This window comes from Homalodisca vitripennis, chromosome 6 (assembly GCF_021130785.1).
Source record: "Homalodisca vitripennis isolate AUS2020 chromosome 6, UT_GWSS_2.1, whole genome shotgun sequence".
Taxonomy (NCBI): Eukaryota; Metazoa; Arthropoda; class Insecta; order Hemiptera; family Cicadellidae; genus Homalodisca; species Homalodisca vitripennis.
Window position 1 is genome coordinate 95,975,080 of NC_060212.1, and position 26,950 is coordinate 96,002,029.

General features: G+C 32.7%; 1 protein-coding gene across 1 annotated transcript in view; it reads left to right on the forward strand.

Moving 5' to 3' along the window:
- LOC124364573 (alpha-2-macroglobulin-like) overlaps positions 1-23,887 on the forward strand; it is a 55,113-nt gene extending 31,226 nt beyond the window's left edge. Inside the window, exons 15-26 of the mRNA XM_046820131.1 lie at positions 3,001-3,231; positions 4,956-5,087; positions 5,955-6,123; positions 7,337-7,601; positions 11,523-11,700; positions 12,689-12,941; positions 15,851-16,086; positions 17,589-17,750; positions 19,337-19,533; positions 20,413-20,584; positions 21,984-22,089; positions 23,684-23,887. Of these exons, the coding sequence (XP_046676087.1) occupies positions 3,001-3,231; positions 4,956-5,087; positions 5,955-6,123; positions 7,337-7,601; positions 11,523-11,700; positions 12,689-12,941; positions 15,851-16,086; positions 17,589-17,750; positions 19,337-19,533; positions 20,413-20,584; positions 21,984-22,089; positions 23,684-23,865 (2,283 nt within the window). The 3' untranslated portion in view covers positions 23,866-23,887. The remainder of the gene's footprint in view (positions 1-3,000; positions 3,232-4,955; positions 5,088-5,954; positions 6,124-7,336; positions 7,602-11,522; positions 11,701-12,688; positions 12,942-15,850; positions 16,087-17,588; positions 17,751-19,336; positions 19,534-20,412; positions 20,585-21,983; positions 22,090-23,683) is intronic.
- Positions 23,888-26,950: the final 3,063 nt, after the last annotated feature.

A 26,950-nucleotide genomic window follows, 5' to 3' on the forward strand; every position in this document is an offset into this window, starting at 1 on the left:
CCAAGGTTGGCAGGAGATCCGGTCCCCCCCGGGAATTTTTGAAAAAATAAACACCTAAAAACGTGTTTTTAAGCTACATGAAGCACAAATTTTCTTCAAGCAGTAACGAAGAAAATTTACACTTTAGCAAAGACCTGTTCATTGTAAAAATATTACAGATAATGCACACAAATCAAAGATACAAAAAACTTTGAACTAATTAAGTTGTTTATGTTTTCAAGCATCTCCTCTTTCCTACCCTCCCCCAACATGACTGCGTTATAGAATCGCCCACTGCCACTGCGCAAATGTGTAGACCCGCTCAGTCAGCAATTCGGCAAGGCTTACATGTTACATTTTAACTCATTTTAACTCAAACGAGTTTCCATCGTTTGTATTATAGTGTCTACAACACAGTTATAGACAGTTATCCTGAAAGAAGTATCTTCAGGAGAAGAGGCAACACTTTCATCACTACATTTATCACCGGCCATTTTTTTTTACTTTCCTTGACCTTGACTTTTTGAATGTAGTTTCCATCATCAAATCTTTCAGATCCTCAAATTCTGAGGACGCCTCGATCTTTTCTTTGAATTTCCTAACGAATGTGTGTGCTGCTTCTAGAGTTTCATAAAACCTATTTCGCAGGTCTTCAGTTGCTGACTCTATTAGCCTCCAGGCTTGAGCAAAGTCAAGATTCTTCGTTTGGAGGTAGTCTGATAACGGTGTAGTAACATTAAATATTTGCAGGAAGGTCATTGCAATAACTGCTGTTTCAAACTCTAGAAACTTACTAAGAAGTCCTGTTGCACTACTCCTCACTGTAGTGTTAAATTCAGGGGACAAGGAAATCTTTTGTAATGCTACGGTCAGTTCATGGCTTGATGTGAAGGGTCAAGTGGGGTGCTTGTTGTCCAATTATCAATCCTGCCAAATATCTTAGTGGTAGCATCACTCTTACTCCGCCAACGTGTAGCACCAATAGCGCTGAGTTTAAAAACAGGATTTTCTGCTGAATAAAACTGTTGTCTCTTTAATGATTCCTTTAAAAATACTTGTGCCTCTTGGAGCAAACAAAAAAATGTGATCGTTGAAGGAAGTATTTGTGCTGTATCAGTAAGAACTAGGTTTAAAACATGAGCGTAGCACCAAGTGTGTATATGGTTCGGAATTCTCTCCGACAATTTCTCAGTTAAGCCTGCATAGGCTCCACTCATATTTGACGCCCCATCAAAAGCATTAGCTATACGATTTTCCACTGGGATTCCGACATTTTTCAATGTATTTTCTAAAGAATCCATCAGAGCATCGGCTTTAGTTGATGATACACATTGTAAAGCTATCAGCCTTTCCTTCACTTGGCCTCCGTTTACGAACCGAACAACGTATGAACATTGATCATTTCCTGATATGTCTATTGTAGTGTCCATTAAAATGGAGAATTTTACCGCTTCCTTCACTTGAGCTGATATATTACTTACAATTTCATCACAAAGAATTTTAACAGTTTTAATCAATGTTGTATTGCTGAGAAATGTCACGTGGCTATCTCTTCCGACTACCTTTTTCTTCTCTCCTGTTTCCTTTTTAGCTCTTTTCTCGAATGATTTTTGGCTTTTTCGTCTAGTTTCAAGAGGGCGCCGGTTTACCTTTAAGGCGAGGGCGCAGGGGGACATGTCCCCCTGTCCCCCCGGGCCAGCACGGGCCTGCAAATTGTGACGTTCTACAAAAATATTTATTTGCCTACAAAATTACGACCAGGAAACAGTTGTATGTACTGTAATTTTAATTCCTTTATTTGGAGATAAATAAGTTTTTGAATTGAATTGTTGATTAAATAGTGAGATTCCATCTTCTAAAGTAAAACTTTAACCAAATTTTATTTATGAGGGTGGTCTGACAAGTTTCTGACCTAACTTGAAGTTGGCAGCACTTGAAAATAAAAGCTACTGAATTTCATTGTTCATCTGTTGACAGTTACTCACCAAAGTGTCAGCAATTTTGGATGCACAGTTTTTTGAGTGAGTTGATGTGAGGTTTTGTAAAAATGGACAAAATGGAGTATTGAGCTGTCATTAAATATTTGTTCAATACACAGTTCGTTTGTGGCAATACACCTTCACAAACGGGGACCACACCATCATTTATCACAATGAAATTTTGGGCTGCTAAATTTAAATGTGGCCGTAAGAGCTTGGGAGATGATGAACGTTTGGAACGTACAAAAACTACATCTACAGACGGAAACATTCTTTGTTTCTACCACAGGGACAAACTGTTAATGCAGCCTTTTACCTGGAGATGCTCAAGAGACTGAAACGCCGGGTTGCAGGCCTGTAATAAATGACGATTTCAAACTCCACTATGGCAATGCCCCAGTCACGCGGCCTTCATCATTACCAACTACCTGACCCAAAACAAGACCACCGAAGTGCCCCAGCCTCCTTACAGCCCTAACTTGGTTCCGTGTGACTTTTTTGTTCCCCAACTGAGAACATCCAAGCTCATCTTACAAGGTTCAAAAAAGCATTCCAGTTAGAGTTCCAGGGTGCTTTCCAGGTTTAGCAGAATCGTCTCAGCAGGTGTATTGATGCAGGAGGAGACTATCTCAATAATTTTAATCAATCAGATGAATAAATATATTTTTCTTAGAAGATGTACATTACTTTTATAATGTACTCTTTATTTAACCGATAATTAAATTATAACAAGGTAAATTCTTCCTTTAAAAGTACACTACAAATTGTATTGCTGTTATTTTATTTCATGTTTACCATTAATTCGAAACATAATTATACTTCTTTACTACAAATTTTCTTATTAATGACTTATTTAAATAAAATGTTGTGACTTTTACAAACCAATAATCTTGGGATTAACATGTTGAGATCCTGAGAGTGTCAGAGAAAAAATACTACATGGGATACCGGGATCCCTAGTAGTAGGTCACTTGCATTATACAGTAACTGACTTTTTAGCATCGACAACTCTATACCTGACTGTTGCTCTGCTGTATTTCAGTTCTCGAGCAAACGCAACCTCATGATGCACGTAACGGGGCCCAGCTCGTGTTATACAGGAGAGCAGATCGCACTACAGGTGGACCTGATCAGCCACCATGATGTGGAAACGCTTGTCCTGCTCACACTTAGCGGTTCACCCGACTACAAGTTCGTGCATGTCGAGGAGGGTGGCCGAGTATCCAGCTACTCCGCTCGGCTCTCTTCTGGAGACCATCAGTTGTTGGTGTATGTAAGTTCCTTTCTTATAGTGGATGACCCTTCCAATACAGTCATAAGAAAGGTAGATTTCATATGTGGCCGACATGTTGAAGTACTGTATGATTATGCATTAATTGTTAAATGTTAATTTGTACAATGTGGTATTATAAATAATTTTATTGCTTGGGCTATTAATATTTTCAAAATTTGAAACCCCGCTATCTTGAAACTCCGCCATCTTGAAACTTTATATTCTTTAAATAAGCATAGATTTTTTTAACATCTTTTTAATTATAACAGCATTAAGCTGTGTCATCAATGTTAATACTGTAATAAAAACTTTCTAAATTTACAGTTGTTTCACTACTAATATCTTAATATTAAAAATAAATTAAATTAAATATAATGTTAGAGGTATCTAAACTATTTTAGATAATAAAATGTATGAAATTTATGAAATGTCAATCTTAAAACTTTAATTATTTATACAATATTATGTTCCATGAATGTGTGAGTATGAAAATTCATTATTAAAAAATCTTATTCTTTTACTTGCACGGCCGATGTCTATACTAACATGTCTTAACTAACAACTAATTTTTTAGTTCACACCGTGTCAAATCGTTGCTTACGCAGTTACATTCTTGAGATGTTTTGACCTCAATGTTGAAAAATATCTTCAAGTAGCAGATGTTAAACCATAACTGCAATTTAGTCACCATTTTAGTGATCATCTAAATTACTAGTCTACCAAGAAATAACTATGAAATCTCATTAACTTTTATGTACACAACAGGGTTATTGAAGACTATGAAATACAGATTAGGTTTAGTGGAAAAATAAAGTATATACTCTATCACTTGCATGTAGTGATGGGAGACTGAGAAAAACTCCTAGAAATTAGGAATGAAACCATTGCAGAAGGGGGAAATGAAAATCCAAAAGAGTCAAAGTATTGTAATAGTGATATATGGAGCTGTCCGTAAATCCATACTTGTAAAGGTTGAGGGGATGAACAGAAGGGAAGGAATGTAACAATAAGTGTGTATGCAGATCTTGTAAACTACAGAAGAGGCTGTGTACATAACCGAAGCAGATGCAAGTTGTACAGAAGTGCGTAAAACATCGGTCTGTGTAGTCTATACTTGCAGAAACGCACACAGTCCCCCCCTGCCATGCCTTACCACTACCCTCAATGCCCAAGGTCATGGGCACAGCTACATGCCTGCTTCTGTAAATATTACTGTGGATTGGTTAAAACTGTCATTTCAACCAATTATGGGTTCATTAAAATTGATATTTAAAAATAAATTGTTATTTTTCTCATCACTTCAGAAATTTAGATTTTGCTGTCTTGATGCTGAAGAATTGTTAAAATTAAGGTTATCTGTTTATATTATTGATTTATAACTTATAAATAAATTTCAGAGTTTCCTCTCTATACTTAATATAAACAAACAACAATTAGTATTAACAGATGATTCTATTTTTTTATAATTCATAAGTATCAAGATCCTAAAATCTAAGTTTCTGAAATGAAACATTTATGGATTTGAGATGAGTTCTAATATATAACGCAGTAAATGTTAAAAGCAGAGCGTTAGACCACGGTGGCAGTTAACTAGCGATTTCTCTCAACTTGTCATTTATTCTATATGTATTTTTGTCAGGACATTAGTTTCTATTAATCAAAATGACTATATCTCTGCAAGTGTTGGATTGTTTGTACGCTTGAACAGCTGCAATGTTCCCTAGCTAGAGCCGAAGTCCCAGGAGCACATAGACTTCCCTATCACGCCAACTGTGGAGCAGGGTACCATAGAGGTGACGGTGACAGCCACCGCCCAGACCGGTCTGTGTGTCAGCTCTCACTCGGTTGTGGTTCAGGTATGCTAGCCGATCTCACATCGGTGTAAACACACAAAATGTACGGAATATTGTCTTAGGAAAGAAAGCTACCAGAGGGTTTGCACATAAAAGATTAGGGGAATATAATATAGCAATAAAAAACAAACAAATAGTACAAATTAATTTTTGGTTAACTTATAAAATGTTGATATTTTATATTTTTCTTAAAAATTTAAAAATAATTCAAGAATAAGCAATCATTTAAATATAAGCGTGTAAAATAAAATAAAATATTTAAAAATACAGAAAAAATATTAAAATTTTGAAATATATATGTTGAAAAATATTGTTAGAAAACACAACTGTGGTTAAACACATATCTGTGTTATTAGTATTTTGGATTGCCATTTGCATTTTGAATATTTAAAATACTATATTTTGTTATAAACTGGAATATAGTTTTAATCATGCATTTTCAGCATGTATACAGTTAAATAATTACTGCCAACATATGGCTTAAACTTTCTAAATATTACTTACACTTTGTGTGTTCTCATTTCAACGGTACTAGACTTCTGGAAATCTAAGATGAAACATAACTTGGGTTCCTTAATTTAAAATTGCATTTATATACAAAATTAAGATTAAACCTTTTTATAAAGAAAATTTTGTATATATTTTGTTTAAGTAATTTTTAATGAGTTAACGGAAATTATAAACATTTTATACAAATATGTATAGCTAAAAAATAATATTCATTATTCAAAAAACAAAATTTTAAAGTAAAAGTCATGAAATATTTCAAGTTTAAGTCAATCTATATGTTTTGAAAGTAATGAAATTGCTATGTGTTGTGCTATAAACAATAAATGTATTTACAATGTTTTTATTCTTTTACTTTTGAAGGGAGGAGGCGCTCTGATAAACAAACACACGTCAGTCTTCCTGGATTTGAAGAACAGAGCATTAGTAATGTCTTATCTGGACATCATCGTGGAGGAGACTCCCATCATACCTTATAGCATGAACAGGCGTTATGTGTTCGGGAGTACCTCGGCTAAAGTTGAAGTATTCGGTGAGTACACTGATGTAGTGTACAGTTGTTTTACTGTAAAAATAAATTACTTGATACCATGTAGATAATTACATTGCTGATAGAAAGAAGTATGGTAGGATAAATTAGATAAATGCTTGATTGAACTTATGAAATGCTCCATAACATTGATGGAAAACTGTTCCTTCAGTTCTTCACACTAAGGTGTAACTTTATCATATCCTTACTCAGCGAGCATGACTGCTACTTCAGTTTACTGAACAGTCCCATAAGAAAACATTAATATTTAAATGTTTATCTCCAAATTATTAAAATAAAAAATGTAACATTGTTCCGTTGGTAGCTAATAGAACATTTCAACAAACAAATAAAAAGATCACTGATATCTCACCATTTATAATGACTTTCTGAATCAGTTTAATAAACAAAATATGACTTTCATTATACGTATTTGACTCATTATCTCTAGTTTTCCATTTAGAGAGGCTTGCTGATTATTTCAATTTAGCTTGTTCTTTCCGGTTTTTGGTTTTAGTCGTTTGAGCGTTAGTGAAGCCAATGTATCACTTGAGGGGCTGAAAAATTTTCATTTCTGTCTGTTTGTCTACATGATATCTCAAAAATGAACTTACTAATAGACTAATAGACTTGAAATTTTACATGAAGCTTCATTTCTGTATAGGCAACACTGAGTTCAATGACAGTGCATATCACTTCATAGGATTTGGCTGTGTCAGTAAATACTCGTATTGTTGCGTTGGTCTTATAGGTAGTCATGATAGCAACAAGAAAATAGCAGAATAAATAAAGTTGTGAGCATGCTTTTAAGATATAACATGTGGCATTTTTATTCAAAGTAAAAATAATAAATAACAGAGTAGAACGTGAATTTTACAAGTCAGTGACACAATTTGATTTCAGCGCACTCTAGCATTATATAGTATCCTCCCTAGCTCACCAGAACTTTATTTGAACACTGCATGTGGCAAGATATCTCGAGAGATATTTCATCTGTAAGCAAGCATGAGTTCTATGGTGAATGTCCAACCATGCATTTTTAAGCATCATTGAAGCCGATCACTTAGTAGGCAATTTCTCTTTTGTCTGCTTTGGGGAAGTAAAAGTTTCCATTTTTTGCATGATGGATTTTAAATTCTGCAAGCACCTCAGTGAAGCCTGCTACGCAACATGTGCAATCTACTATCGCATTATATCCACTGGTGATTCATTTCAGGGGACATAATAGGCCAGGCATTCTCATCTGTGCCAGCCACTATAGAGTCAACGCTTCACAAATCTGCAAAAGGAACTCTTGCAAGAGTATTTGAGTTCGGTACTAACGTATGGACACTTCACTATCTGCGACTGACCAACAAGCTCCAGAGACCTTTCCTGAAAGAAGTGCTACTGGAGTGCAACGTCATGTACGCTCATATCATGAAGAGGTTCCACACAAACGGATCTTTCACCAACTGGGACTCTTCTGGATTTAGTGTTTGGTTTGTAAAATTAAGATTTTTATCAAATTGGAATATTTAATTCATAGGAAAATATTTTTTTAAATTAAAAAGTGTTTTTAGTTCAAAACAACATAAGAAAATACCATGATGATGTCTAGAAAACATGACATGTATTATATTTACTCCAATTATTGTCCAGACAAAAATCATTTAAAAAAATTATGGAATACATTTAATAATAAACTTATTGAATAATTATTTTTAAAGGTCTTAGCTCTTAAAATGTCCTTTCAGGTCTATTAAAGTTTTATATCAAATTCTCTTTTTAATTAAAATGGTTGATAAAGGAATATTATAATATATTACTTGTGTTACATAATTGTTAAAGATACATAACAAATCTTGAAGGTACATAAACTACGTGATTCTTGAATTGTTTGGAATTTTGTTAAAAATATTTTAATTGTACTAGAAGAATGCAGCAGTGGTGACAAATTAATGAACATATTGCAATCACATAATTTTATGAAGCCTATCCAATAAAGAAATTGAAATAATTGTGAAGGAAACAGGATTTTTCTGTACATTTGCCATCGTTCAATGATACAAAAAATCATCATGAAATTGTGTTACTGATTTTTTGTATCACTGAACGATGGCAAATGTCTGGAAAAATACTGTTTCCTTCACAATCATTCCATTATCAAAAACAAACTTCAAACAAATAATTGAATTAATTGTTGCAATATCAAAAGGAATTTTTGTTTTCTAAAAAATACTTAGCAAACACATTATGTACGAGGGAAGTTTATCAACTGTCATCCTGATTGGGTTGTGAAAATTGTATAACATAGGATAAGGATATCAAAGGATAGCATACAATAGTTTTTGCATAAAAAGGAGAGGTCAAACACCTTTTTAACCCTTATAGATCTACCTAAAGTGCTTTATAGTATAATGTTAGAATATTCGAACATGTGAAGAAATAGCAAGAAACGCTAATGTTCTGTTATATAGACGAGCCTGTAGCTTTTTAAGAAAACTAATGTCCGGATATCAGGCCGTTCCAAATTTTAATTTTTACTTTTTAATTACATTAATTTACTATACAATTTATTTACCATATAATCTACTATAAATATATACTACAACTTTGAAGTACTGGTTTCCACTAACATTTTGTTATTGTAAGAACGCTAAAAATTATCAAGTTAAAAAAATTAAAAAGATTCATATGCACACAATTTTTTAAGTGTAACAATAAAAAATCTATAAATGTTTAATTGTGTACAGTTTTATCTGTAGTGTTTAGTGAGGTAAAACATTTTGCATCTGAGATTTTTCTAAAGAGTATTATTCCTACTCAAAGAAAAATTGTATATTTGGTTAATTCCTTTTTTATTATTAATGATAATTTGTACATTTGTTTTATAAAAGTATGCCATGTTTACAGATTTTTTTAAAATGTAAACATTTTTCTAGTCATTAATTTTTATCATAAAATAAAAAAGTTTGGTACAGGCAACATATAAAAGAGTGCATAACAGCCTAAGAAGAGTGTGTGTGGTATTCTTCAGTAACCCCTGGTTAAAAGTCACCAATAGTTCCCAGGGACAAAAAAGTTTTGATCTGAAACCCAATCAAATTAAAAAAATCAAATCAAAAATTCTTTATTTGTAATTTCATGGAGAAATACAATGGCGTCATGGTAGTAAAGTCATATTTTATATAAATATACAAAAGTGGTTTTTAATTTTACAAATTTTGATGTTGTTGTTTTAAGTCAGTGAATTCTTTGATTGAGTAAAAAGACCACTCCAGGAGCCATTCTTGAAGTTTCCTCTTAAAATGATTTTGTCTGGAGATTTTCTTCAAGTAGTCAGGAAGGCAGTTAAACAATTTTGGTCCCATGTAGCTTAGCATCTCTTCATATAGGCTGAGACGGTGGTTCGGCAAAATGAAATTGTTTCCATGTCTGGTGTTGTAATAATGGAGCTGTCCTGTTCTTGTTAGATTTTGATTAGTAGTGTAAAGAATAACTTCCTGGATGTAAAGGGATACTGATGTGAGTATCTTTAGCTCTTTAAATTTACTTCTGCAGGAGTCAAGTGGATTGAGGTTGGCTAAGATCCTAATTGCTTTTTTTTAATTACCAGGATACGTTGCACATTTTTTGCTGAGGAGTTGCCCCAGACTGTTATGCCATATCGGAGATGAGCCTCAAAAAGTGCGAAATAGGCAATTCTAGTTATCTCCTGAGTATTGGTAGCCTTTAGTCTTTTAAGGACATAGACGCAGGAGTTAAGTTTTGAACAAAGGTGATCAATATGTGGTGTCCAGGTGAGTTTGTCATCAATAGTTACTTCCAAGTATTTAGCTTTATTATCAAGGTCAACTTCTGGGAGTCCTGTCAATCCAACTGTTCTTCTTCCAAAGTTTAGTTGTTGAGTCTTATGGTCGTTTAATACTAAGTCATTCTGATTACAATATTGTTTTGCTGTATTTAGAGCGATAAAGGATGCTATTATTCTAGTTCTTGTACTTGTTTATTTGCTATGAGGAGGACAGTATCATCAACGTACATGAGTACCTGACTAAGCTCTTGGAGATAGTTTGGGAGATCGTTGGTTAGCAGAATAAAAAGTACCGGTCCCAAGACAGATCCTTGAGGAACGCCTCTACTTAGAGGGAGTGGTGTTGATGTTACACGACATGAGGTGTTGTTTTTGGTATATTATATTTCTACCATTTGTGTTCTTCCCTCGAGGTAGCTTTTAAACCAATTGGCTGCATTTCCTCTGACTCCCATATTATTCATCTTTTGAAGGAGGATATTATGGTCCAGGCAGTCAAATGCTTTAGTAAAATCCAGAAAAAGGCCAGTCACAGCAGCTCCATCTTCCATTTGATCTATAATGAATTCTGTGAGTTCTATAAATGCTGAAATTGTTGATCTTCCTTTCAGAAACCCATGTTGTTGGGTGATTAGGACATTGTGGTCGGTCAAATGTGTTATAAGCCGGTTTAACATTACTTTTTCAATCACTTTTGAAACTGTAGAGAGAAGGTATATAGGTCTGTAGTAGTTGATGTCAGTTGGAGATCCTTTTTTTAGTTTTGGAAACACTTTTACCAACTTTAGAGCTCTAGGGAAAATGCCTTGGGAGAAAATTTTGTTGATAATAGATGTCAGAGGTGGTACAAGTTCCTCTGAACAGCCTTTCAAAAGGATTGATGAGATGTCATCCACCCCAGCTGAAGGCTTTTGTTTGAGGTTAGAAATGGCTTCTTCTGTTTCTTTCAGGGTACAAGGCCATAACGATATATCAGGTATATGATTCTGTAGCTGGTTGAGTTGTTTGCTTGTTTGTGTGAGTCCCATTTCTGTTAATGTTTTGTCAGCTACTGTTGTAAAATAGAGATTAAGGTGGTTTGCAACAAGTAGTGGGTCTGATTGGAGTTTCCCATCAATTTCTAGTTCTATGGAGTCTGAAGTCCTGTTGTCCCGGCATCTTTCATAATTTATCACTTGCCATAGGGCTTTTTGCTTGTTACTAGATTGCTCAATGAAATGTGATGTAGCCTGTTTTCTGAGTTCCTTAAGCTAAGTGTCCAAAGTGTTAATAGTATTCTGCCTGCCAAACAGAACTAAGGGAGAGTCAGTACAGTAAGATAGGTCACAGACAGGATTTGAACCTGCGCTAGCTCTAACTCAGATTCAAAGTTAAATGCTTCTAGACCATTTGGCCACCAGTTCTCACATACAAAACACAATTTGAGACTAACAGTATTACATCTTGTAGATTACTCACATAGTAAACAAGGCCACCATAATTCAATATTCTCTGTTGGTCAAATTGCAATGCATAAAGTACAAAACTCTTAAATACTACAGTAAACATGTTCTTTACACTTTGGCAAACTCAGTTATTTAACCAGCAGCTTTTAATTCCTGCCCAGGTTGACAGCGTGGACCCTGAGACTGCTCAAAGCTGCCTCCTATCCTGACTGGGAGTTCCTTCTCTACATAGACCCGAGTGTCACCGAGAGAGGGGTGGCTTGGCTGCTGCAGTACCAGGCTGCCAACGGGAGTTTCTACGAGGATTCTACAGATTTAGACTCTAAAATTAATTCCAACGTGAGTAACTCTATAAGATTTACGTCTTCCCAGGAACTTCAAACTGTGTATTTTTAGCATATAAACTACCCTAGAGGTGACATTAATTGTCCATTCTGCCATCTTCAAAAGTTGCGCCGTAACTACCACCATTTGTATATCGAATCATAAGTACCACCAGCCAATCAAACATATATTGGCATCTACTCTCAATACCAAGTACGATGGAAACCCTAAATTGTACTGTTTTTATATACATTGGCTCTTATAGCATTAAATATTTTGGTTGTGTTATTGAATAACATTTCTGGGAATAGTTTAGTGTAAAACAACAAAATAGCCCATTGATTCTAGTCTGTGTCTGCACAATTTTGTTACATCAAGAATCAAAAAGCTTTATTGTCATTATTTATTGTTGTTGTTGTTGTCATTAAATACAGAAGTGTACAATAGACACTGTCATGAACATAGTAAACATGTACTATAAATAAAAACTATATTACAATACAATTATTTTCCTTTAAGTGGTTCATGTATTTGTGATCTGAAGATAGACATTATTCTAGTGTTCAAAACTAAAAAGTGATCAAATAAAATACACAATTTATCAACTAGAAATACACAAAACAGGAAGAATAAACAATTAAGTACCAACAGTGTGACAAAAGACCTTCAACACTAAGGCTTTAAATTCAAACAATTAAAATTACCGCTTAAACAAATTTATAATTAAAAATCAAAGTTAAAAACAGATACAATATTTTTTTTTAATAACAAAGTTTACAGTTTACATTAATGTACTTGTATCACAGTTAGACAATCTTTATTAGTTAAAACCCTTATTTAGAATATGTAATAATGGTCAAAAAAAATTATCACCATCAGAGATGGTTCGTGGTAACCACCTCTAAATGTTTATACTTTACTGTATAAATTTAGAATTGTGCTAAGAAAGCTCTAAAGAAACCTTACAAATTTACAATACTGATAATACTTTAACATGTGACAGATGAGACATGTGACACTGACGGCACATGTGCTGATAACACTGTGCGAATGTATGTCACTGCTGTCAGGAGAGGTGAAGATAAGAGCTACAGTTGCGAGTCAGCGAGCCGCACTGTACCTGGAGCGAGCTCTGTCCTCGCTGTCAGATCCTTATCACTTGTCTGTCACCGTGTACGGACTCAGTGTGAGCCTGGGCCGCGGTGATGTAGAGTACGGCTACCATGCTCTGCTGCGCAGCCAGCGCCAGAACAGAGGTGACGTCATAACACATTAGACACTATTTTTGAGAAGGATTACCAAATAAAGCAGTAAAATAATTCAAATTTGTATAAAGATTTAAAACAAAAACTACAGTGATTTTTTTTAACCTTAGCGCTCGGAAGGCCATGCTCAAGGCCCACTATTGAGTATATTCATGTCCATATATTGTATTCATATTGAATTGAATATATTCATGTTCATAAATTAAATTCAAATTTAATTGAATATATTCATGTTCATAAATTAAATTCAAATTTAATTGAATATATTCGTGTTCATATATTAACTACAGTGATTTTTTTTTAAACCTTAGCGCTCGGAAGGCCATGCTCAAGGCCCACTATTGAGTATATTCATGTTCATGTATTGTATTCATATTGAATTGAATATAGTCATGTTCATAAATTAAATTCAAATTTAATTGAATATATTCATGTTCATAAATTAAATTCAAATTTAATTGAATATATTCGTGTTCATATATTGAATTGAATACATTCATGTTCACATATTACATTTATATTAAATTGAATAATATATTCATGTTCTACCATTCAGTCGGAATTCTCTGCTTACTGCTTAACACTGACAGATCAGATTTATTTTTCTGGTAACTCCAAATAGGCTTCATCTGCTTCAATTTTAAATTACTATAATATTGTTGTATGGTAAGACTTAAATGCATGTGCTGATGTAAACAACAGGCCATTATGTAAATTTTGTGTGTGTTTTATAAAAACAATTTTTATCATGGAATAATATAATTTTTATACTTATTGTTTAATATGGCTGTGTGATAAATTAGGATTGTTGTATCATAATGCAATTCAAGGGGAGATATACACCCGAAAATTAAAAATTTTTATTTTTTTTGTATTGTTTAGTTTGTTCTGATTAAAATGATATATAATACATGCATATAAGGATCCTAAATAATATAAAAATAATATTTTTTCTTGGCAATTTTCTTGTATAAAGCGTCCACGGACGACAACCCACAGCATCAGCTTTGCGACATATCATGGTGTAGGTATAAGCAAGCCATTCGGGATGCTAAAACATATGAACATAAAAATTCACTGGACCAGCCCATAATTGATCTGATAAAACCTATATTCAGGGACCTGGCAAAAACTGAGTTGTTAGAGAAATGTCTGCACGGCCGCACTCAAAATATTAATGAAAGCTTCAATTCTGTTCTCTGGTCCAGAGTGCCAAAAAATAACTTTGTAGGACTACAAACTCTAAAGTTAGGCACATATGATGCAGTTATTACTTTTAATGAGGGAAATCAGGGGAGATTAGCAGTCTTAAAAGGGCTTGGGGTCAAAATTGGCAAAAATTGTGCAAAGTGCCTTAGTGAAATTGATCGAGATCGGATGATAAAATCAGATATAGCATGTGAAGAGAAGACAAAGCTAGCCAGAAAAAGGACCAGGATGATCAGGAAGAAACTCCTTGATCATCAGGAAAAGGGTCAGAATTACGAAGCTGGAATGTTTTGAAATGTAAGTAAATATATGTTTATCATATGTTGCGATTTCCCGAAAATCTATTTTTTTTTACACATATAATGTCAGAAAGTAGAAGGCTAATTCATTTCAAATTTTTACAGGTTATTAAGAATGTCTGTTTACACAAACCCTACTAGATTTAGACTTCTAGCTCAACAATAAAAAATTATTTTAAAATAGTAATCCAAAATTATAAGCAAAAAAATTTACAAATATTTAAAAAATAAAAATAATGCCAAAAAGTTAATGGAATTCAATGAAATTAGTAGGGTGTCTTTAGAATACTATGTTTATTGTAGGGTAAAAATTTCAATTTTATAACTCTGATACTTTCTGAGATAATGGGTTATATATTAGCATATATTTAACATTACGGGCTTATGGGCGTACATCTCCCCTCAAATTCATTTACAAGTTATAAATATGTAAAATCTAAGTTTGACGTAATTGTCAGTAAAATACTAATTTTAATGAACTATTTATTTTGTATTGTATTTAGTTTTAATAATTAAGAAATCAACATGTAGTTTAGAATGAATAAACAATTTTTTACCATAAAAGTATAAAAACAAGTATTGCAGTATAATTTAACTAATTGAACTAATTCAGTTGAATACAGTAAATAATTTTCCTCACTCTCCCTTCCATTTAAACACTCAAAATCACCATCACTATCATCAAATTCTAGTGTTGCATTTATTTGTCTTATTCCACCAGGACCTAGGTCACAAAGATCTACCATGACAACATATTCAATATTTAAATAATGAACTTAACTAACTTGTATGTTACCGTCAGTAAAATTTCTGTTATTTCCATCCGAGTGCTAAGTATTTTAAACTATATTTAATATTACGTAAACGCATAAGATCCAGCTTGTTACAGACCAGATACTCTTTTACTTGTGTTTTCAAAGCTTGTTTGAAAGGGGTTTGAAAAGAAATATTAAATACTACAAATGAATAATCTATTCTGACTTGTTATAAAAATATATTCGTCCTTATCATATTTAACACACTAATGTATTTCCGATCTTATGTATAACTTGCTTTTATTCATAGAGAGTAGTTATTCTCTTTATTTTTATTATAAGTTAGTTACTTATGGCATTGGTTCAAGAAGAGGAATGCTTATATTTTACAGATTGCAAGAACATTAATGAATAATGCTTAATAAATTAAGTCTTCAGAAAATATAGCCTAGTCTATCTTATAAAGCATATAAATTGTGGTTGAGTTTTGTTCATTTAAGAGGGAGGATTCCTATTGTTTAAGTTTGTTATATTTGCACAGAAATATGTTGGTATTTTTCAAGCATGTCTAATATTTCAGAAATAAAACAAATTGGCTCTAAGGATTGTTTTTTAGACTGTGGCATATTTTTTTCAGATGGTTTTATTTATTGGTCTCCAAGGGAGATACCTGCAAACCCTGTCAAGAAAGAGAACCAACGACCGTTTGTGCAGCCGCGACTGTACCATGAGGAGGACTCTGTCGCCGTGGAGACCACAGCATGGGTGCTACTGACAGCCCTCCACCGCGACGGTGTCACTGACATGGCGGAGCGGATAGTTCAGTGGCTCAATTCAGTCAGAATGACCAGTGGTGGATTTATCTCACCTGTGGTTAGTTCTTATAATTAATTGTGTCATTTATTTACATTTAATAGGGGTTTTGTAAATAGCAAATTTATTTAACCCTTCCCACACCTTAGACGGATTTATCAGAATAGCATACTTTGACCAAAACGCCAAATATAATTATATCCGATATTAAATTATTATGTCTCTTGGAGAGTTTTTTAGTTCACAAAAGGCTTCCTTTTTTACTTTTATCAATAAATACGCTAATATTCAGTAAAATGCCCTGTTTTATACTCTTTTTTTGCCTTTACTTTTTATAATATAGTTATAATAAAAATTAGCTTTAAACTTAAAGAAACAACATTTTTTACTTGTCTTGGTGTTATAGGAAAGTTACCATTAGTTGAGTGCCTCAACTTGAATGGCTTTACTTTTGCCAGCTCATCCTTGTGTTAGTTTAGGAAGTGGCTAGTTGCATTTTCTAGTGATGCTCTTATACATTCATTAATGTTAATTCTGCACTGTATATATAGCACATTTGAATATATATATGTATATATACGGTTATTTTGTATTTGACCGTTTCTGTCCCATGTATGTTTAAATAATCAAACTAATATATGGTTGGAAGACCAAATACCTGTCAAACAGCCAAGTACAAAATGATTAAATTGTAAAAAGTCAGGGCTCTGTGGTGTAATAGTAGAACACTCACCCGGCAAGTGAGAGATCCGGGCTCGAGTCGCAGTGGAGCAAGTACTTTTTTTATTTCAATCTGTATTGAAATTAAATTAGGCTATTACCATCTGTACAAATGTAATTAATATATACATGTATGCTATATAATAAGGCTTTTGGAAACAATAACTATACCAAAAAATCCCATACTAGTTTTAACTGGGTACAAAAATTTATCTCATAAATATCTTGGGTAAGCTCATTGCCAAACTTGGTATGCCAATTGGTGGTCGTTAAAACCTTTTACTATTCAAAACTATGTTATTTATGGACTTTGAGAAAAATAAATGTTTTTTCTAGAGTACAATATTTCATAAATTGTTTGTTATAATTTGTTTGTATCCTAATTTTTGAGATATTAATTGCATATAAATCCCATACAGAGTTTTCTGTCACCAAGTACAAACTGGTAAAAGAAATGCTGAAACAAGTTCAAACTTGGTAAAAAATTAATTTTATAAATATCTCAGCTAAGATCTTTGGCTCGCTTGGTACACCATATCATCACAATGTGGTACCGTTCAAACTTTTGTATCCTAATTTTTGAGATATTAATTGCATATAAATCCCATACAGAGTTTTCTGTCACCAAGTACAAACTGGTAAAAGAAATGCTGAAACAAGTTCAAACTTGCTGAAATTAATTTTATAAATATCTCAGCTAAGATCTTTGGCTCGCTTGGTACACCATATCATCACAATGTGGTACCGTTCAAACTTTGAAAAATTCACAACTCTGTTATTTATGACCCTTGAAAAACATTGTTTTGCCTAAACATAATATTCTCTGTCTCTGACTGTTTCAGGATACGCTGGTGGCACTTCAAGCACTGACAGAGTATGCTTTCAGAGCAAGGCTCCATGAAATAACCAAAATGGATGTTGGAGTAGAATTTCCAATGTCCGGCAATAAAAGACATAAAGTCCATATTGACAATTCTTCAGTGCTGTTCCAAACGGAGTTTGAGGTATATAAGAGTTTTATATTACAAGTTAATATTAAAAATATTAAATGACTACTGTACAATGTAAAATGGGAACTACAAATTCATAGTTAATGCTTGTAAAATGGTAAAATTAAAATAATTAGCAATGTTACATGTAAGATAAGGAGGAAATCAGTTCTGTGAAAATTAAATTAAAATTCTAAATGTAGTATAACTTCACTAAACAATCCCTAAACTAATCAACCACTATTTGAGCAGCCCAGCTCCTGGAAATTGACTCTGAGACATGCCTCAACTTTCATTTTCATTTTTACCTGCTCATCATTGTGTTTAGTTTAGGAAGTGGCTAATTGCATTCTAACGTTGCTCAGTGGTGACAAAAGTGTTACTTCTTCTCTATATTGTGTTTAATGTCATACAGTTAACTTATAAAAGATTTATTTAAGAAAAGTGTTTGTATTTTTGTTATATTATACGGTAAGTAAAATATTAATAAAGTAAAAATTGTATGTGTTAAAAATGGAAAACCTAAATAGAACGAACGGGTGAAACAGATTTAGTGCAAAAAGTTGTAGTGAATTGTGGTGAAAGAATGATTGACATCATAATTGTAAATGATAATAACGTTTTTACCCAAATACACTGTAAAAAAGTATTAATACTGAAAAGTGTGCTTTGAAAAGCTTTACAAACAACATAGTGCTTGACTTTCCATACTTATGAAAAAAAAAACAAGTTGATTGTGTACTCAAAATTTGAATAAATCAGAGTTTGAAACCAGTGGAGGATAATTCGAAAGATAAATGAAAAGCCATAAAGCCATGGAATAAAGCCTTGGATGGATTCATACGTCATTATAGACTAGGTAGATTGTGAGTGAGTTTCTATAAACAAAGTTGCAAAGAACTTGAAGATAACAATCAAGAGGGAAGTATAATTCATGATGAAGAAACGTGCTCTTTAGTTGGAAATTACTGGAATTACTTGATATTTTGCCTATAAAAGCAAATAAATATGACAAAGTTTACTTTTTCAAATTATTTAGGTTAATAGGTCATACGACTAACTAGCATGGAATTTGTCGTGGTTAACAGAATATCTATCATGTGTACTTTTAGAGAAACTATAACATTAATACAGTCATTCAAGTATGGAGATACTGACATTTTATTACAAAATTTTTCCAAACATAGGCTTGCTTTTATAAATTAATATTAAACTGTTTACATTTATCAACAGTTTTTTGTCAAGAATTTAAATTATTTTTACTATAATTTGTGCAGATTGTTTTTAAAACAGCCAAAGAAATGTATTTATTTTTTATTTAAATCTTATACAGTGATAGTCAGCTAACTATAATAAGTGTTGTTTACCCTTACAATACGGGGGTAGCTATGAGGAACATATACAGAGTGTCAAGTAGTGTGAGAAGTATTCAGAAAACTCTAAGAATTGTGTCAATATGGTGCATTATAAAACTTACAAAAAAGTACTCTTTTAATGCAAACATTTGCTTATTTCACTTTAAAACATTTTATTTATCCATTAGCAACGTAATCAGACAATTCCGTATACACGGTGTAATGAAAGTTGTAATTGCCGTCCAGATACCCAAAGTGTGGGGCAATGTGATCGTGGTGGCGCAGGGCACAGGACAGGCAGTGGTGCAGATGGATGTGAACTACGGCATTGACCACCCAGCGCTTGTCGAGGTCTCTACCATTCCTTGCTTCGACCTCAACGTCACAGAGTACTACTCCACATACAGGAACAAGTCAGCTCTCACCATACAAAGCTGCTTCAGGTGTGTTTTCGTTGTTGAGACATTTTATACTTTTCACAGTTCACAATTCAAATACGTTTATTATTTACAATTTTTGACTTTATACATGATGATCCCATGTGCCTCACACGGCACGTGCGGGATTCAGAAAAAACATACATTATTAATTCACTTTTTCAACTACTGTACTTGAAAAAGTCTACTCTGTAATTAATTATAACAATAACAATATATAATAACGATTATAATATATAATAACAATAACAATTTAACACTAGTAAATACACCATTTTAAAACAAAACTATATCCCAACAAAACATAATTAATACTGTTACAACTACACCAAAAACAACACCTTTTCTGACTAAAAGCTACTCCAAGTGACTCCTAGTACATGTAAGCTCTCCTATGAGTGTACATCTTGATGTGTAGGTTATTGTGTAATAAATAAAATAAACAGACCAAGATGAACAACATAATACCAAACATGAAATAAATAACAAAATAAATGAACAAAAATAAATGACATGACATGAACAAAATAAGTAATAACAAGATGAACAACAATAACTAACAATAAACATTTAAATTCATAACAACAAAGATCAACAATAATAACAAACAATAAACTTCTAAATTCAATAACACGACAGTAAAACTTTAAACAAAAATTCGAGTAACAGAATTCAATAAATATAATAAAATGTATAAAACTCTTCAACTGTAAAGTCATAATTAGGAATCACATCATGGAGCATTTCATTATATTATAATTTCACGAAATGTATTACTTTTGGTATTGCATGTATTTTATTCATTACATCATCTGTTATTTGGTTTTGTGAGATGAGAATGTGTGTGTAAACTTAAACTCTAAGTACAGTGGTAACTCTGTTCAGGTGGGTACGAGACAGTCCGTTGTGGAGCAGTGCTGCCACACTAGAGGTAGACACGCCCACTGGCTACCGACTGGTGGAGTCGGAGGCAGAGAATATTGCACGTCGCGGCACACATCCCACACTGCGAGACGCTCTCGTCACACACCACAAGACCGTTTGGTTCTTCGAGCAGGTTTGTTTTAAATAATTTTATTATGTCGGTACCACACTTGGTGTGGCTATTAAATAATGAGACTGACAGGAAAAATTGTTATTTTAATTTTATACATAATCACTTATTGTCACCTTCAAAATACACTCCTTCTCCATCCCTACAACGCTCCATGCGAACTTTTTATTGTTGGAAACAGTGTTAGAAGTCATCTTCTTTCAGTTCCTTCAGGAAACGTGCCACTTTCTCTTTTACAGCTTCCACAGACTCAAATTTTGTCCCTTTCAATGCTGATTTCACCTTAGGGAACAGATAGAAGTCACATGGTACAAGATATGATGAATAAGACGGATGTTCTAACATTGGGATGCTATACTTGGCTAGGAACCTCTTGACAGATAAAGTGGAATGAGTTGGTGGAAACGTGGAATTGTCTTGGTGAAGAACCCATGATTTGTCCTTCCAAATTTCGGGGTGTTTTTCCTTACTCTTTGACGTAGTTAGAAAGTACCTCAAGGTAGTAATATTGATTAATTGTTTGACCTTCAGGAAACCAGTGATGGTACACAATCCCATGGATATACAAAATTCATCATTGCTTTAAATGTTGACTGGTTCATTCGAGCTTTTTGGCTCTCAGTGAAGATGGGCTCTTGGAGTGCACGGATTGGCGCTTCATTTCTGGATCTTAAGTAAAAACCAAGTTCAATCACATGATATTATTGTTTCCAAAAAATTTGGACCATTTTCAATCACGTACAAAGTGTCAGTACAAACATTTTTGTTGGTCAAACGTTTCAATGGTCAAATTTTAGGCACGATTTTAGCACACACTTTTTGCATGTTAAAATTGTAATATAAAATTTGCCCTACACATTCATTATCAATACCTACAGTTTCTCCAATTGTGTGAATACTTAATCAACAGTCAGACAAATCAAATTACAACTTTTCTCGACGTTTTCATCCGTTTTGACGTTGAAGGGTGACCTGGCTGCTCTTCTTCATCTTCTCTGACATCTTTAAAACACTTAAACCATTCAAAAACACGTGCCCACAATAAACATTCACTGTCATACACTTCTTTCATTAAATTATAAGTTTCAGTAGCAGTTTTTCCAAGTTTAAAGTGAAATTTCACTATAATTTGTTGCTCTACTATTACACTAACCATTTTATCCAGCAACACAACAAAAAACCGAACATAGGCTCTGACTAAATGGTGTTGTTTACATAAGCGAGACTAGCTGCATATTAAAGAGAAAGGTTCATACTAAACAGTTGTTGACACATGCCTCCTTGATCTGCAGCAGTGTCAGTTTCGTTATTTATTAGCCACACCTCGTATAATTCCCTCATACTCTGGTATACTCATAAATATTGCCAGAGGCAAGACTAAAACTTTGTTCGCTTTTTATAGATTGGAAAAGATTGGACTTGCTTCAACTTCACTTTGAGGCGGTGGTTTCCAGTGGCAAATATGTCTTTACATAGACAGGCTTTATTGTACGAAGCTACTGCCAGAGGTAAGCTTTATTTTGACAAAGCATTTGAAAATATACTTTAATGTAATATTATAACCTTGGAAATTCCAACTTCTGCACCCTGATGAGTACTAGAAATGTGTAAAATATTTAAACATTGTTTCAGAATTTTAAAAAATTTTCTTTCATTACGTACCTATAAAATACAAAGATAAACATAATAAAGGTCTATTTACTAATTAAAAACTCTTAAGAACCAGCTTTACTTAAGGTTTTTCTTGTACACTTAATTATACACAAAATTAGTTGAATGCATATGTGTTATAACTAAAATGAGACATTTCACAAATAATGGGTTGTATTTTTAAAAGGGATATCTAACAGACATCTGTAACCAAAGATATTTTAGATGTGACATAAGCCTTACCAGATAAAACTTAAGTTTGTTCTTCTACAGATTGAGACTTTTCAATGATAACTCCACAACACATACGAGTAAGAGTAAAGGATTTGGCGAGAGACTATGAAATTTTAGCTAGTCTTTACATCATAATACTGCAAACATATTCTTCAATTTTTGTTTATATATAAAGAGAAAATACTAAACTAGCTATTAACAAAAGCCTAGTTAGATTACGAATAATTAGAAGGTTGTTTGTTTATGTCATTATTTATTTAAGTTGTTTCACCATTATTAAAAACTAGCAGTTTCCCGCGGCTTCGCACGCAATTTCCCGTTGAAAATAGTACACTATATTCACTTATTCTTTTTCTATCACATTCTAAACATTGCTGAGATAATTGACAGTCATTCCTTCGTGAACCTCTTGGGCGCATTATGAAGGTATGTATCATATTCCTGCCTCTATCTTTCGTGGTTTTTGCTAGGTATTGATAAGTTATTCAGAACAGTTACTGTATACGGATGAATCTCGGTAAACTAATTAGGTTATAAAGAATCACATTCGGTCTGTTAAAATTATTTTTCTGTCTAAGATATTTCCAGTATTATTTTAGGAGTGTGCCTTCAAGAAAATGTATCAAAGAAACCAAGTTTCGATCATAAAGTGTCTTCTTTCGGCTCTTTTCATTTACCTTCAATGTAACCAAATTCGATTACCTTATGTGCAAACATTCACGGATTTGTATAATGAGGTTGTTTTCATAATAGCGTTTAATAGTATTTTCTTTGAATTAAATAGTTTATTGATCATTGATGCAATCTGAATTTAAAAACACTACTGATCAAGCACTTTACAATAAAAATGTTTTAAATTTTAAATGTAAACAAATGTTTCTGCCTCTTTGATGAACTTCAGCTGAAAGTATTATCAGCTGTTAAGTATCAGTTCGCTTTGTATTACGTGTCGCAGCGCAGTCTGTCGGATCCAATATAAAACACACCAACATCAACAACAATTTATAATTAAAAAATTAATGAAATATACTATTAAAATTGGACCAAATACCTCTCTAAAAGTATGCCTATGTTACTTCCAGGAACGTGTAGAATCACTGTACAAAAATTTCACGATGTTTCGTGCATTGGTTCCAGAGTTATAACGGAACATACAAACAAACATTCACATTTATATATATATATATAGATTAACTTGTATTTGTTCTGCTGTTACAGAAAGGTTTGTCCAAGTGCTAGTCAACTCTACTCCTCTCCATGTCCTCAACATCTGCGAGGTGTGCGGCTCCTACCAATGTCCCTACTGCCCTCACTACAACACAGCTGCTCTCTACTCCATATCCCCACTTGTGATACTTTGTCTCCTAGTCTTCTTCGTGTGTAACTGTACATACAACTGAAAATTACACAGATTTTTATGTACATGTGCATATTCTCTATTCTCCTGTGATTTTTCATCTACAGTTCATTATTATTTTTAAGATGTAGATGGTCAAGTAATAATTGTCCAATACAGTACAAAAACAGAATTGGCGATACCTTGAATGTTACTGTATTTAATGTTTAATTGTATCGGCTCACCTTTAATCCATTTTATTCTATCAATGAGTTTATAAATTACACTAGCAAAAGTATTATTCTTTGCAAATATCACTTCATGTAGTTCTGTATAAAATATTTTTAAAGTGTGATTTTATTGTAACTTATATGATGTTGTTGATAAGCTGTAAGTGTTAACAAGAATAAATGATTCATTATTCACTTTTATGATAATATATAATATTATTTTCACATTAACAACACTACTATTTACATTATACATGAATTCTTCCATGGATACGGTTCATAAATTCATCAAAAGTACTTAAACCCCTGTATCAAATAATTTTCAATTTGAATTTCTATAATTTATAGTTATGATTGCTTAATAACTTTTAAGCAGTTTATTTATTAATCAAATTCTTGCCTCTGATTGCATATTTGTATTTTTTGTTATTTATCTAAATTGAGTTCTGTATCCAATATGATGTTAATAAACACCTATACAATGTACCAAACAATGCTTGAAAACTTTTATAAGACAGAAGTACTTTGTACCAAATATTTACAAAAGAGGCAGTTATCCTTCTTTAAATAAATATAGCGACTAAAATCTTGCAAAGGTAAACTTCAAATTAATTAACTAGTGAATATGAGTGAAATGAGAATTTAATTAAATTCATATTTTAATGCATATAATAAAACTAGGGACAAGAATAGTTATTTTACCTCTTCCATGCTTTTAATATCAGTATCCATTTTAGTCTTGAGTACAAAATAATTTGTAATATGTGGCCGTGATTACCGGATTTGGCATTGAAAAGTTTGTTTAATTGGACCCTTTTTTATGATTTACATGTAAAAATAGGATAATACAGAAGAATGAAAGTCATTAATGAATTGCGCTAAGGAGTAAATAATAAATGCTGAAATGTTATAGTGAAAGACTATTTTTAACACTAGATTTTATAACAGATTGGTAAAAGAAAAAGAAGGTAAGAGTAGTAAAATATAAAACTTTTCCAAAGCCACATATGAAACTATTCAAATAGTGGATATTTGTAAAATGAGTATTCTAATTAAACTTACATTAAGTGCATTTATAGAAACAAGATTAGTAATTTAGCATCTTCAACACTATAGGATGTGTCATTGGTACTGGCTGAAGTGAAGAATAGGGAAACTCAAGGTGTGGAGTATTGTTATTGTATAAAGAAGTGGGAATAGTTATTAATAAAAGCTTGGCAAGTGTTAATTAGTGCGAGAAGCTTGTTGACTAGCTTTGTTTTCATTCTGTAGAGTTATGTTTTCTTATGGTATACATTTATTTTAAGATTTTGTTACTTTCTTTGTCAAAATGTAAATGATTAAATATGTTATTTCTTCACACAACATAGCTATGGTGGGAGGGGTCAATTTCATGCGAATGTTGAGTTTTAGCTCTACATCACCTTCAGCTAATAGTGCACCTTTGAGACAATGAGAACAGCTCTTCATGTAGATTACACTGGATGGCTACTGGGCAAACCAGACAGACCTCTGTAGTCTAAGTGTCTCTGATGTCGAAACAATGCAAAGAGTTTCTTTTGAACTTCTTTGTTGCCACCTTATATTGGATCTCTTCAAATGAACGTGAGCTCCAGATTCCACGAGTCAAGTCTGTGACAGTGTCAGATTTCGTATACTGCACTGAGAGGAAGGTGAAATGGAGCTAAACCCAGTATTCGGATGTTATTTCTTGTAATAATTCTAATATGAGAATTCTCCATCACCATAACACATTGTAAATATTTAATCCTGGATAAAAATGTTTACATTTAGTGTTGTTTATTCATATTGAGTATAAAATACAATTTTCAATATTGCTTTAAAACCTTTTGTTGGTAGTGGCCATTATTGACTTGTTTTCCACATTTGCAGGCAATTATGGGTATAAAAATTTAAAAAGATTTAGATTTAAAGATATAAAATAAAAACCATTTTGCAAGATAGAAAAGCATTCAACTCCATTATTACAGCTTCCAAATCATTATTCACAACAACATGTACCCGATCGGATACACACAGGGCTTTCATAAAGCGTGTTGTGTGCCCAATGGGGTACATGTTGCTATGCATTTCCTTATTGCGTTTTTATTGTTTGACTGTCTTGGTGGTTAGTTAAATGTGATTCCACACTTAAATAAATAAGTTACACTATCGTGTACCCCATCGGCATATAATTGCTTAATTTTTAAGGTAAATTACTTTATTAGGTACCCCTTAGAGTACATGGAGAAACATTGAAAAACATACTAAAATAATGTTTTTGTGCAAAATTGTGAAGCCTACATCATTTCTCATTATAGTTAGACGTTTAATGTAAAATGAAATTATTACGACTTTTTACCATTATTATTGAAAAACTCTCCAACAAATAAAAAAGTCCCTAAATAAACTGTTGTCGTGAACATTTTAAGACATAAGGTAAATTAAATAATGTAGTGTTGACAAGCAGCCAAGTATTTTTATGTTTTTTCCCAAGTTATGTTTTCATGAAAATAAAATATAAATTTTTCTATGTTTGTGTTTTAATAACTCACTGGTGAGAGTGAACTAAATAATAGCGATAATGAGAAAGAATAAAAACATTTTATTGAAGATTCATGGAGCAATTAGGAAATTACTTCCAATTGGACACAAATACATACATTATTTAACTGATAATACGGAATAAATCAAGTCCAAAATTAAAATTGCTAGAAATGTTGTGTTTACAAACAGTGATACTGTTACTGTAAATTGTCTCGTTGAAAGCAAAAGTGGACACTTTGTTAATTGCTTGTCTATTAAAGCACTGATTACTGGATTCATCATCAAATTTATCTCTGTGATAAACTGACAACTCATGTAGTCATAATTCACACATTTGTAATCACTGAATTATCTCATTATGTAAGACACAAA